We start from the raw sequence: 14,377 nt of genomic DNA, 5'->3' as shown, positions 1-14,377 counted from the left end.
CCACCACGCCTCTTTGCCAACGCGTTCTACCCTCGCTCAGATCCCGCAGCTGCCGCGCACTATCGGCATGCACCCTCCAATATCTACCGTGACGGTGTCCCATAATCTCGTGTTGGCTTTTTGCTTCGATAGCTGGAATCCATTTGAAGATACCTCCCCCCCCCCCCCCCCAAAAAAAAAAATTTAAAATCTCAAGCGGGAGTGCCTCAACTTTCATCCGGTGTACAACTATACCTCCCCACCTCTTTCAATCGTTTTATCATTTGTGATTCACATCCGCATTTTCTTTCATCGTGTCGTCTATTGTTTTTTTAATTTAAATCCTTTATATTAAGTTCACTTGCGTGCGCGCTTACGACCGTGCAAATCTTTCGGTCGTTTTTTAACACACTTCCTGTGATCCAATCGAGCTGACATTTTGCACACAGACTCGTTGTCCGTGACAATTTATTTTCGTGAAATTTTTTTTCAAAAATTTTCCACTTTTTAGGAAATTTTTTTTGCATATTTAATTTAAAATACCAATGTGATAAAAATGAAACTTACTCAAAAACAGAAATGAATAATAAAATAAAACCGATGCCACGCATCTAAAGGATTTATAGTGAAAAACTTTGTTTTTACGGGTTAATTTTTTATCGGTCTCGTTTGGTGTTTGCGGCACCACGTTAGAGTAACACTCGAATATCGTTTGCATGGCCTATTGTCACGAATATTGACGCCGGAGTGACGGCCAAGGGATCTTTAACGCGCCCGAGTTCGTGTGAACGTGCTCGTTTGGAGTATTACAGCACAGGACTATGCGAGAGGGAACAGCTTCGAGGGGAGGCCTTCATCTAGCAGTGCATTGGTCATGGCTGATGCCGATAAATCACCCGCACGAATCTGTGCATCACCTCTGGTAATCGATTTTCCCATCCGTCCCGTGGGTGCGCTGCAACGGACACTCCAGTGTGTTTCCCAAATCTCTGCGTGCATGCTTTGAAGTGATATTTAAAAAACAATCACCCTTTTGAATCATCCGCGTGCCCAGCCCCCGCAGGAACACTGGCCGCTTGTGCTAATTGAGAAGTGTCTCTGTTCACGAGGCCCGCACGCGCTTTGAAGTTGCCGCTCCTCCTCCCTGCCCGCGTGCAACAGCGCGCGAGGGCGATTCGGCGGAGGCAGCAGGGGGCGTGAGTTCGACAAGTCGGCGTCTGTCTCGTGGAGAACCCCGCCGCGACCTGTCGTTGCGGTCAGGAAGTCGAAACAAGACAAAAGATCCCCCCCACCACCACCTCCTCCACGTAGCCTTTAACAGGCCGTTGCGGCAATTGCTGTTAGTGAGCACCTATTAAGGCCAGCACAACACACGCGGGAGTTGCGTGGCCGGCACAACGCCCGGTCGCGTTTTGTCTCGCCAGTACTGATTTTTAGACGTCGCACTCATTTAAGGCTGAGTCGACATAGGGGAGGTCCACTATAGGCTCAGATATTCGTCACCGATGTTGGCCGTGAGCGTGAATCGAACTCGGGTCGCCGGGTTCATAGTACGGTTGGCTACGTACGGCGCGAAAGAAGTTCAACATACATCGCCCAGCGGCTAACCACTTTACATCTCTCCACTAGGATGTCCTTTATATTCTTCACAAACGCTCACTGCTGGCTGTCAACCCAAAGGATATGAGTTTGCCGCTCTAGTAGACTTCCGTGTGTGACCTTTAAAATATTTGTATGATTTTTCCTGTGTGTGTGTTTACATGTAGGAGTGCACATGTACTACATTTGAAAAAAAAGTTTTGTTCGCTGCCTGGCTGGCGAGAGAGAGGGAAGGACGGATTGTGACGTCCCAAGGACACGCGGGCTACTTGTTACATCGAAAATAAACCTCACTTGCCACCGATGTCATTAAAATTTCCCTGCGATTTTGTCTGCAAGCCAATTATAATAATAGGTCGATGACTAAAACGAAGATGATTATTGTATACGCTCAGACGCAGAACGGAGGTCTGTTTATGCATGATTTACCAACAGTGCTCCACAACGGGTCATAGATTTGTTCTGAAATAGACGTGTCTGGCAATGGTCCTTATTCAGAGTGGAGAGAGAGGGCAGAGAGATTGACCGGCTTGTAGTTGGAGATCGCGCTGTGGGTGGGAGCTTGAAAACAAATTAAAACTGGAGAAAGTTGATTTGAGCAACGTGGAATTGCCAGCTCAAACCATTATTAAATATAATAATTGGCCTTTTATCACTCCACCGCTGGATGAAGGCATTCATGTGCCGTTTCGGTCAACAAGGGAGCTGTTTCTTCATACGTCACGTTGGTCTGTCATTGTGGCTTGGTGAAGATGTCGAACATCACATCAGACATCACTCCGCAATGATGTAGGCTGTGGTCAAGAGTCGAACTCAGGGTCGCCAGGCTCAGCGAAAAAAACTGATTTAGATGTGTTTATGCATTATTTTGAGGTTGCACAACTGCATGACGGGACGGCAGGTCAGTAACTAACATCAACTTATTCTTGACTTTACCGAAAGAACCAAGAATATGAATCCCTGCAGTCACGAAAGCTTTAAATAAAAATTTAACATCAACTTGCATCACAGGAAGTCAAACTATAAGATTAACACAAATACAACGATTCCTCTCCCCCCCCCCCACTCCATGTACCCTTTAACAGATTGCTGAGGCAAGTGATGTTAGCGAGCACCTTTGAAGGCTGCTACGGCACACGAGGTCGTGGGTGGTGAACACCACCTAGGAGAGGCCCTCGGACCAATTCAGATATTTGTTACCGATGCTGGCAATTGAACTCGGGTCGCCGGATTCGTAGTGCAGTGCGCTCACCACAACTGTACCGCATTATGTTCACATGTCTCTATGTAATTATCCATACGTATTAATCCCTGCTTTGCCATGAAGTCAAAGTGTCCCGATCTCAAAATTGGACCACGACAGACAGATGCACAATTGGCTCATTCAGCTCCTGACATCAACCAGTGACATCACCGACACACTCATTCACCCACACACCCTTCCACTCACTCGCTCACACACACACACCGATCCGCACACACACTGGCCTCATTCACTCAACCAATGACACACGCTCACACACTTAATCGCTCTCTCGTCGCTCAGTCACTGTCCTGACTCACTCACTCACACTCTCCTCACTCACTGGCCTCACTCACACGCCCATTCACCGACGCAATGCCTCCACTCTCCCACTCACAATGGTGTCGGCCATCTCACTCACACTCACTTACCCACGCACTCACACTCTCCTCGTCCACTATACCATCAGCAGCACAACCATCATCATCATCATGCTAATCAGCATCATTCTTTAAAAGCGCATTCTTTGGTAGCCCGCACATTCCAAGCACGTTCCACCCTCAACCCCCCCATCCCTCGCTATGCGCCAAATTGCATTACAATAATGGGAATCCTTCTGCCAGGCGAACCGCTGGTGAGGTCACTATAATCTCCATAAGTTGAAAAGGGCCGTTGTTTATTTATTTATGTACTTGTTTATCTGTGCGCACGTGCCTCGCCTCCTCAATGGGCGAGCCGCAACACAACAGCCACCGGGACCTTCCACTTCGCCCGCGTCTCCCTCTCGCCGCCAACACCGCCGCGTCGCACGAGCGTCATACGCACTGCCTACACGCGCCCACGTGCTTATCGGCGTACGCGTTCGTGCATGCGTGCGTGCACACGCATGAATATGTGTAGATAACATATGTGTGATCCACGGCTGTGGTCTCTAAGCATGGCCTACTACTTCTTGAGGTCACACGTATTATCTGCACACCTATCCATCTGTGTATGCCCCTATGCATTTGTATGTATGGACGCATGCATACAAATGCATAGGGGCATACACGATATCCATTGGTCATATGCATTATCTACACATACCCATGTGTATATGTGTTTATGCTTACAGATACATGAAATGAATGGATTTATTTGGTTAAATAATATCATACGTTTTCTGAAAAAATGTACATCGTTTCTTTCAGTGTAGAAATTCAATCCAACCTCCAGCTAACATCCATATACGTATCCGAGTCACACATTGCCCCGGTCGATTACGTAAAAGAGAAGGCAGAAATATAAAGAGGAAAAGCGTGAAATACAAATAATTAAATAAATGTTCTATTTCTACCCAAAAAAAAATTTCGCTGGAAGTCGCGAAAACAACCGCATCAATTGTAATACGGGCGACACGTGATGGGTGGGCGGGTATGAGGGAGCGTGGCGGTGCCGGTTGGGGAGGGATGGAAGAGACGTGGGAATCCGCCAATAGAATCGCGTTGCCGGCGAAAAGGGGGGGGGTGGGGGGGAAGGGCCGAGAGTTGCAGCGGGAGACGGAGGAGACGGCTCAGAGAGGGGAGAGAGTGCGAGCGAGGGCCACGGAGAGAGGGAGTGGGAAGGCGCGCATCCCTTGTGAGCGGTGCCGCGCCGCGCGCGCCACTCACGCACGGCGCACGCCGCACGCCACCTCCGTCTCGCGCGGTCCGATCTCTCGCTCTCGACGTCTCTGCCTCGCTCTTAACGGTATCGCCACGTCGCCTCTTCGTACCGTCCGTCTCCCTCCACACCCCCACCCCCCTCTCCATGCCTTTCAGACTCACCCCATATCGCGCTGCGAGACCCCTGCTCTCCGCGAGACATTCGTTTCACGCTCCCGTCTCACCCGCTTGACAGTTCGTCGTTCGCAGCATTCAGAGCGCGCGTCCGTGCGGACTGTATTTCATTCAAATCCATGCTTTTATTTTTGGTAACAATCGCACAAATTATCACTTATATTATTCATTAATTCGTTTCGCCTCCGCGCTGCGCCCCACTCTTCATCCGACGACGCCCGGGCAGCACTTCTGCTGCCCACGTGAGCCGGCCGGAGCCATGGGCACCGTCCTGTCCCTGTCCCCGTCCTCGCGCAAGGTCCGCTCCGTGGCGGACGATGGCCCCGCGTCGCTAGCGCGCTACACGGCGGTGCAGAACAGCAAGAACGCCAAGGAGAAGGGCCTCAAGCGCCACTCGATGCTCATCTCTGCGCTCACGTGGAAGCGCCTCGTGGCCGCCTCCACGCGCAAGAAGAGCGCGAAGAAGGCGAGCCCTGCCCTGGCGCAGGGGAACTGCGGCGGCGTCCTCCGCAAGTCGCTCTCGTGCGCCAACCTCAGCGCCTACTGCCAGCCTCCCGCACCGGTGAGACGCACGCAGATGGGTTACTCGAAACAACTGGACAGCCCTCAGCCACTCAAGCTGCTACCACCCACCCACCCAACAACTGACATCCTTAACCACTCAGGCTGCTTCCACCCATCAACTGACATCCTCAACCACTCAACCTGCTCCCACCCACCCACCCAACAACTGACATCCTCAACCACTCAAGCTGCTAACACCCACCCACCAACTGACATCCTCAACCACTCAAGCTGCTACCACCCACCCACCCAACAACTGACATCCTCAACCACTCAACCTGCTCCCACCCACCCACCCAACAACTGACATCCTCAACCACTCAAGCTGCTAACACCCACCCACCCACCCATCAACTGACATTCTCAACCACTCAACCTGCTACCACCCACCCACCCAACACCTGGAATCCTCAACCACTAAACCACTAAAAGACAACGATCTCCAGGACAGTCCTAACATACTTTTTGGCGCAAGTTCTGTTCGCGAGCACCTATGAAGCCTGGCACAGCACACGAGGGGGTGCGTGGCCAGCACCACGACTTGCCACATTTATCCCCTCCCCCCTTTGTCTCCCTCGTAGCGATCTTTACGCACCGCATCAGGTACTAATTTGAGGCTGAGTTGACCTAGGGGAGGCACAGTACCGGTTCAAATACCCACTACTGATATCGTTCGTGAGTGGGAATCGAGCTCGGGTCGATAGGTTTGTAGCGCAGCGGGCTCGCCATTGCCCCACCGCTCCCCACCCCCAAATCAAGCCACCCCAAAACCACCCCACAAATCATCCAATACCCCCCGCCAAACCCCTCAACCACAAATCCAATACTCCGCAAGAACCACGCAACAACCACGTTCCATCAAACCACTCGACCTCCACCCCGACCGCAATCACCACCCCTCGCACCACCATTCGTGAATGTGTCATTGTTTTACTCGCAAACCATTGTCAAGACCGATGTGTATTTATTTATTTTAAGCTTGAGTCTATTTAAGAAAGGTCCAGATCAGGTTAAGAGAAATCAATACATTTCCGAGGTCCTAATTCTTGGGAGGCCTATAAATCTAAAATGTGGACTTTCGGGTGCATGTTTCTAGTTGCAGTAGAGGCACAGGCTTGACTTTATTACCTGTGCTCAATGTCGGCTCTCTCGCCCTTCTACAGCATCATCACAATTTACACCAGTCATTCGGGTTTGTAGCCCTTCTAGAACACCATCAGAATTCACCCCAGTCGCTCAGCTCTCTAGTCCTAGAGAATTCGAATTTGCATTGCCCAGTCACGATCGTCGTCTGTATGATGCAGATCTGTACTAGAGACAGATCATGGATTTAAGTATTTAAGCACAGATTAGGGCTCTACCCGCACGGCATGTATATTGGGCTCCGCGGTGGCGAAATGTTAACTACCTCGCCTGTTCTACGGGAGGTCGGATGGATTTTTTTCCAGGTTCTCCGGTTTTTCCCTCCCCGTTTCGAATCAACATCACGCCTTTTAGAGTTTTTGGTTGCTGTAAATGTCCACACGATGAGCCCCTTCGTCCAGCTATGATTTGAGGCCAGGTCGCTTCTGAAAAAAGAGCTACACAGCTCAGTGGGCCTTACCTGGTAAAATTTAAATTATACTCTTCGTTTTTTCGGTAAAGTCACGTAAGTAAAAAATGAAATAAAAAATAATAAAAATAAAATAATTATTGTGAATTTTATTATTTTATTTTTATTAATTTGAATTTAAATTTTTACCTACGTGACTTTACCGAAAAAACTAAGAGTATGAATCCTTGCAGTCACGAAAGCTTCAAATCTAGAATTTAAATTTAAATAAGTTTACAGTTTCAATTCCAATAAATGCGAGCCAATGCATTGCCCCCCCCCACTTACCACCTGAACAACCCCCTTCCCCCCCTTTTAAAGAGAGCTCCGAGCGATACGCGGTTAACATTAATAATGCACGATACCACCCTTTGTCAATCCTTTGTTGGGTGAAGGTCTCCCCACGCTGCGTCGGTCGTGGGGTTCGTTTGAACATACTTCACCATGCTGGGCAGTGTGGGTTGTCGGTGAAGAGAAGTGGTGGGTTGGAGCCAGATTCGGTTCAGATATTACTCGCTTCTGATATAAGCCGTGGCCGGGAATCGAACTCAGGTGGCCAGATTTGGTGATTATCCCACTGCGTCACTGCTCTCGCTCTCCCTCTCCTCATACCGACTGCACATTCAGCAGCCAGGCTATAGGATGTGTATTCGTGCCGTATCACGCGCGATTCAGTCTCACCGCCGGTCACGACACAATCTTACGCGGTGCAAAGTCGCGTCGCCTGCTATCGCTCAAGCTCGCTCTGTCTGCCGTTGCTGTGGATGTGTACGCTTGGTGATTCGTGGTTTTAAAAAATGATTAGTAGGAAATTGTCGATCTTCTTTCGTATGGCTGATGTCGATGCAGAGCAACAACTACATTTTCACATTCAGGTGGTCGAGCTGCATAGCCGAGTCAGGAGCAGCGGAGTGAATCGCTGCGACGTCTCCTTCGTATTTGTGGACCGGGAGATTGCGTCGTTATATGCTGTACGGTCTGTTCTGGATGACCACAGTCGCGGAGAGTTTTTATTTAAAAAAATATTTTACAATTGTCGATTATAGTTGATGATAGGGAATTCGGGTTACAGCTTAGGTCAATACCAGCGACAGCGACCTAACCAATGTAGAACCATTGGATGATCTAATACAGGACCCTTACATTATAGAGTCTCGACCCATTCAATACAGAACAACTGGTTCATCCAATGGAGAGCCTTGATACATAAAATGCAGAATAATGCATTCATCATACACAGAAAAATGTATCAGTAACAGAATGCTTAATTCACACGATGCATAACCGTTGGATGAATCTAGATCTCTCGTGTGACGCGACACAGGCCCAATGACCCATCCAATACACAACCACTGTTTTGTCAAAACATGGAACCACTGAGAGAATCCAATGCAGAACCACGAGCCTACCCAATACCGTGTCTCCCTCCATTCTCATCACCCCCCCACCACCACTCCGCCCCCCGACTGCGTCTCGCCATTGTGCCTTAATCTGGCTCGACGAGTGGCGGAAAATTCCGCCCGATCAATACCGCGAGTCAACGGGCGCTAACTGCCACCACGAGACGGGCGAACAATTCCTATCGACTGATAGATTCCCTGCAGATTGCGCTGACCGGCATAGCGCATAGCGCCGAGATCGTCTTATCCGTGTACATATATGTACAGTTACTCGTATCAGTACGCACGAGTGCACGGAATGCGTGGTCGTGGTGGAGCGGAGGTGCAACGGTTACCGCACTGCGCTATTAATAGTGCGACCCGAGTTCGATTTTGCCCGCAAGCACGGGTTTAGCATCAGCGGCGAGTCTGAAATCGGTGCTTCTGGGAGCCTTGCCCGTTCACCAACCCCGCACTGACCAGCGTGGTGAAGTATGGTCAAACAACCCTGAATGACCAACGCCACTATGGGGGAGACATCGACCAGCCGGGGGCTTGGTAAAGGGTTGTATTTTTTCACGAGTATTCATTATACGAAATGCACGTGACGCGTCGGATTGTCAGGGCTTAACTTGCGAATGCACACTCGATCTGTGGTTATGTCGATGCGACCGGGTCGTTATCGCTCAGAACACTGTGTAATAAAAAAAAATATGAGTAGGAAGTGTTCTTTTCTAATTGCTTATGCCTCAAAAGTACAGAAAATGGCTATTATTCTCTACAAACTTTGCTTTTGTGACCAGGACAGTGACATTTTGAAATTGACCTATTTTCAATGAGAAAACGTGGTGTGCATTTGTGTCATTCCTTCACGTAAAGTCCTGGTCACAAAAGCAAAGTTTGTGGGGAATAATATCCATGTTGTCTACTTCTGAGGCATCAGCAATTAGAAAAGAACACTGACTACCCAGGGACAAAAGTCGTGCTGCATGGTGAAACCAGCCTATCGACAGTGCCATGCCAGGGACGCAGGCTGACTCGAGCTGTGTGTATGCGCCGGGAACGTCTCGTGGTGTGGAACGGAAACAAACCCAATTATAATATGAATATTCCATTATCCTAATGTGATTAAATCAATCACGAACGGCGTGGATTCGTGGCATGGCACGAACGTGAGAAACGACGATGCATTCGTTAGGGAGGCTTTCATCCAGCGGTGGATTGAGCATGGCTGAGGATTATGTGTAGGTGCTGGTCTGCGTTGCAATACCATTATCCAACACATGAGTCGTTGGGTGTACATCGTAACGTGCTGTAAGGGCTAGAAATCTTAACATTTGGAACAATATCAATGTTAAGTAGAAAACATCCGAGGACCAAAATAGCGACTTTAGAACCCCAAACATCATGGTGCGCATGTTGACTGGTTTCACTCACATCATCGCTCAGTTACCACAATCATTCAGACGCACGCATAAATGACCGCCACCGTTATCATTGCAATTGGTGGGTTTCCCACCCTCGTTCAAATCCCAAGTTTCAAATCGACTCCGCATATCACCCCCTCCCTGCTAAGGTCGATAAACAAAACGAGGACTAATTTGTAGGACGTCAGTCAGTTTATTTCGGTTAAGCCCAATTGAGCCAATACGCAATTTTTCACCAGCTCTCGTCAATACATGGACTCACTCCGTCAGAGGAATGTGGAATTTCCCCCACGAGCCAACAAGGGGCTGTGAAAGGGGAGGCAGAACGCCTCTCCACCACTTTGACGCGAATCCAAGTCGACTCGTGTTCGAGTCGAATCCGATCGCCCGTTCCTTGAAGCCACACAGACACAGAACCTCACGTTACCACGAAGCACCGACCGCGCAAAATATCTCTCTTTGTTCGAGATTCGCAACACATCAATCGAATCGCGCGTGTGGACGAATCGAGGGGTTTCGAGTAGTAGACGGTGTAGGTTAAAATGATTGCGTTGCGATCAAAACGTCGTGAAATATGATTTTTTTATTTTTCTACCTACGTGGCTTTACCGAAAGTACCAAAGAGTATGGATTCATGCAGTCACGAAAGCTTCAAATCAAGATTAAAATGATTAGTTTGGCCCCCTGCAGCCGCCAGAGGCCGCTACATTCGCCGCAACACAAATGGTTCAATCGGTTCTTCAATTGAATCGCGAGCCTGAATCGTGATGATTCGTCGAATCTTTATTCATCAGCCAAATTACGGGGGCGGCGGCGGCGGGGGGGGAGTCACGTGATCTTCACGACTACTCCCTCTGCTTCATCTCACGCCACCTCTAGGCAATTCCATCTCCAGCAACATTCGCGGTGTATTGTGATTCTACTGCTGGATGAAGGCATCCCCACGCCGTGCAGGTCATGGCGCGGTGGAGCGGCGGGGGAGGGGAGGGGGGGTGTGTAACCATACTCCAACACATTGGTCAGTCCGTGTTTGTGACGAAGGTGGGCCGGGATCTGTTCAGATGCTTACGCGCCACTCGTGTTGGCCACGTTCGGGAGTTGAATATAATTGCGCGGGATTCATCGCGCCGCCGTTCCACCGCTCGCCAAACTCTGCCCACCGGGGCAGCGATTGTCTGGGCAGACGGTGCCAACTGCCCCAGGGGCACAGGTGCCGGTATACAAAGTGGGGGGGGGGGGGGGGAATTTGGCAGGGTTGGAAGGAGGAGAGGTTGCATTGAAAACTTCTCGCCTGCAGGGTCAATAACACCCCCAAGCACGTCGTGACTGCACATCTGTCCCCTGCACTTCGTACTTCTCTCTGACCCGCTTGTCGTCGTGGTGGTGGTGGCGTGCGTGTGTGTGCGCGCGCTCACACTCACACACACACACACAGGTGTTACCGGGTGGCGGGAAGGCGGCCCCACCTCCCTCGTACCAGCAGCAGCAACAGCTGCAGCAGGTATCGTCCAAGAAGCCGGGGTCGGGCACCTCGCTGCTGCGGAGCCCACCGCGCCGCGTCGTCGTTCAGGCCTCCACCTCGGAGCTGCTCAAGTGCCTGGGCGAGTTCCTGTGCCGCCGCTGCTCCCGCCTGCGCCACCTGTCCCCGTCGGAGCCGGGCCTGTGGCTGCGCGCCGTCGACCGGTCCCTGCTGCTGCAGGGCTGGCAGGACCAGGCGTTCGTGACGCCCGTCAACGTGGTCTTCGTCTACCTGCTGTGCCGCGAGGCGGTGAGCGCGCACACGGGCAGCGAGCACGAGCTGCGAGCGGCGCTGCTCACCTGCCTCTACCTGTCCTACTCCTACATGGGCAACGAGATCTCGTACCCGCTCAAGCCGTTCCTCGTGGAGAGCAGCCGGGACGCCTTCTGGGAGCGATGCCTGCGCATCATCGACCTCATGAGCGCGCACATGCTGCGCATCAACGCCGACCCGCACTACTTCACGCAGGTGTTCGCCGAGCTCAAGGAGGAGGGAGCTCGCGACCTGCAGCCTCGGTGGACGTTCACGCTCGACCGGTAGCCGCGCTCGCTGTGTCCTACTGTGTGCGAGGATTTGAAGAAGAAGATGAAAAATACGGCGATGATGGATACAAGAGATTCATACTTGATTCGGGGGGGAGGGGGTTGAGGTGCGTTACGGGCGTAGATTGTCGCTTAAGTGGTGATGCGAGTCGAGGAAAGTGAGTGGATTTAGGAGGTCGCGTCCCGATAGGAGATGGGATTGAAGGAGCTATGAGTCGCCGTGCTGTAGATGTCACTCACTCGCAGAGCCCCACGCTCACAGTCCCGTTTCTATTGTAAATATGCATACACATACATACACAGGTGTACCATATTCATTAACACACCGTTACAAACACGTCCACACACACTGCTGAAACAAACACACATACAGCCACATACATTGTTCAACACACACACATTTTACCATATATACACCCCGCCACACACTCACCCCCCCACCGCACACTCATAATTTCCATACGTACAGTCCTTTACGTGCACACGCACATCATCTCTCAATATACGTACACACTGCTCAATACAGACCCTTACTCATAAACACACAAACAGTAGTCAAAGCCCCAAAGACATAAACACTGTTCCACTCACACACACACAGCCCCATACACACAATACACACGCACACACACACAGCCCCATACACACAATACACACGCACACACACACAGCCCCATACACACAATATACACGGTCACACACACACAGCCCCATACACACAATATACACGGTCACACACACACAGCCCCATACACACAATATACACGGTCACACACACACAGCCCCATACACACAATACACACGCACACACACACAGCCCCATACACACAATATACACGGTCACACACACACAGCCCCATACACACAATACACACGCACACACACACAGCCCCATACACACAATACACACGCACACACACACAGCCCCATACACACAATATACACGCACACACACACAGCCCCATACACACAATATACACGGTCACACACACACAGCCCCATACACACAATACACACGCACACACACACAGCCCCATACACACAATATACACAGTCACACACACACAGCCCCATACACACAATATACACGGTCACACACACACAGCCCCATACACACAATACACACGCACACACACACAGCACCATACACACAATATACACGCACACACACACAGCCCCATACACACAATATACACGGTCACACACACACAGCCCCATACACACAATACACACGCACACACACACAGCCCCATACACACAATATACACGGTCACACACACACAGCCCCATACACACAATACACACGCACACACACACAGCCCCATACACACAATACACACGCACACACACACAGCCCCATACACACAATATACACGCACACACACACAGCCCCATACACACAATATACACGGTCACACACACACAGCCCCATACACACAATACACACGCACACACACACAGCCCCATACACACAATATACACGCACACACACACAGCCCCATACACACAATACACACGCACACACACACAGCCCCATACACACAATACACACGCACACACACACAGCCCCATACACACAATATACACGCACACACACACAGCCCCATACACACAATACACACGCACACACACACAGCCCCATACACACAATATACACGCACACACACACAGCCCCATACACACAATATACACGGTCACACACACACAGCCCCATACACACAATATACACGCACACACACACAGCACCATACACACAATACACACGCACACACACACAGCCCCATACACACAATATACACGGTCACACACACACAGCCCCATACACACAATACACACGCACACACACACAGCACCATACACACAATACACACGCACACACACACAGCCCCATACACACAATACACACGCACACACACACAGCCCCATACACACAATATACACGCACACACACACAGCCCCATACACACAATATACACGGTCACACACACACAGCCCCATACACACAATATACACGCACACACACACAGCACCATACACACAATACACACGCACACACACACAGCCCCATACACACAATATACACGGTCACACACACACAGCCCCATACACACAATACACACGCACACACACAGCCCCATACACACAATATACACGGTCACACACACACAGCCCCATACACACAATATACACGGTCACACACACACAGCCCCATACACACAATACACACGCACACACACAGCCCCATACACACAATACACACGGTCACACACACACAGCCCCATACACACAATATACACGGTCACACACACACAGCCCCATACACACAATATACACGGTCACACACACACAGCCCCATACACACAATACACACGGTCACACACACACAGCCCCATACACACAATATACACGGTCACACACACACAGCCCCATATACACAATATACACGCACACACACACAGCCCCATACACACAATATACACGGTCACACACTCACAGCCCCATACACACAATATACACGCACACACACACAGCCCCATACACACAATATACACGGTCACACACACACAGCCCCATACACACAATATACACGGTCACACACACACAGCCCCATACACACAATACACACGGTCACACACACACAGCCCCATATACACAATATACACGCACACACACACAGCCCCATACACACAATATACACGGTCACACACTCACAGCCC

At 50.4% G+C, this 14,377-nt stretch overlaps 1 protein-coding gene across 1 annotated transcript; it reads left to right on the top strand.

Moving 5' to 3' along the window:
- The first annotated feature begins 4,390 nt into the window (after positions 1-4,390).
- Positions 4,391-12,276, top strand: LOC144720995 (cyclin-dependent kinase 5 activator 1-like). Its single transcript, XM_078598254.1, has 2 exons — positions 4,391-5,200; positions 11,035-12,276. The coding sequence occupies exons 1-2, from the start codon at positions 4,898-4,900 to the stop codon at positions 11,656-11,658; spliced, it is 927 nt and encodes a 308-aa protein (XP_078454380.1). The 5' UTR covers positions 4,391-4,897; the 3' UTR covers positions 11,659-12,276.
- Positions 12,277-14,377: the final 2,101 nt, after the last annotated feature.

The sequence above is a fragment of the Lampetra planeri genome, chromosome 10 (genome assembly GCF_965212315.1).
Source record: "Lampetra planeri chromosome 10, kcLamPlan1.2.h2, whole genome shotgun sequence".
NCBI classification, from domain to species: Eukaryota; Metazoa; Chordata; class Hyperoartia; order Petromyzontiformes; family Petromyzontidae; genus Lampetra; species Lampetra planeri.
Note: the sequence above shows the minus strand (reverse complement) of the source record. Positions and strands in the feature narration are given on the sequence as shown.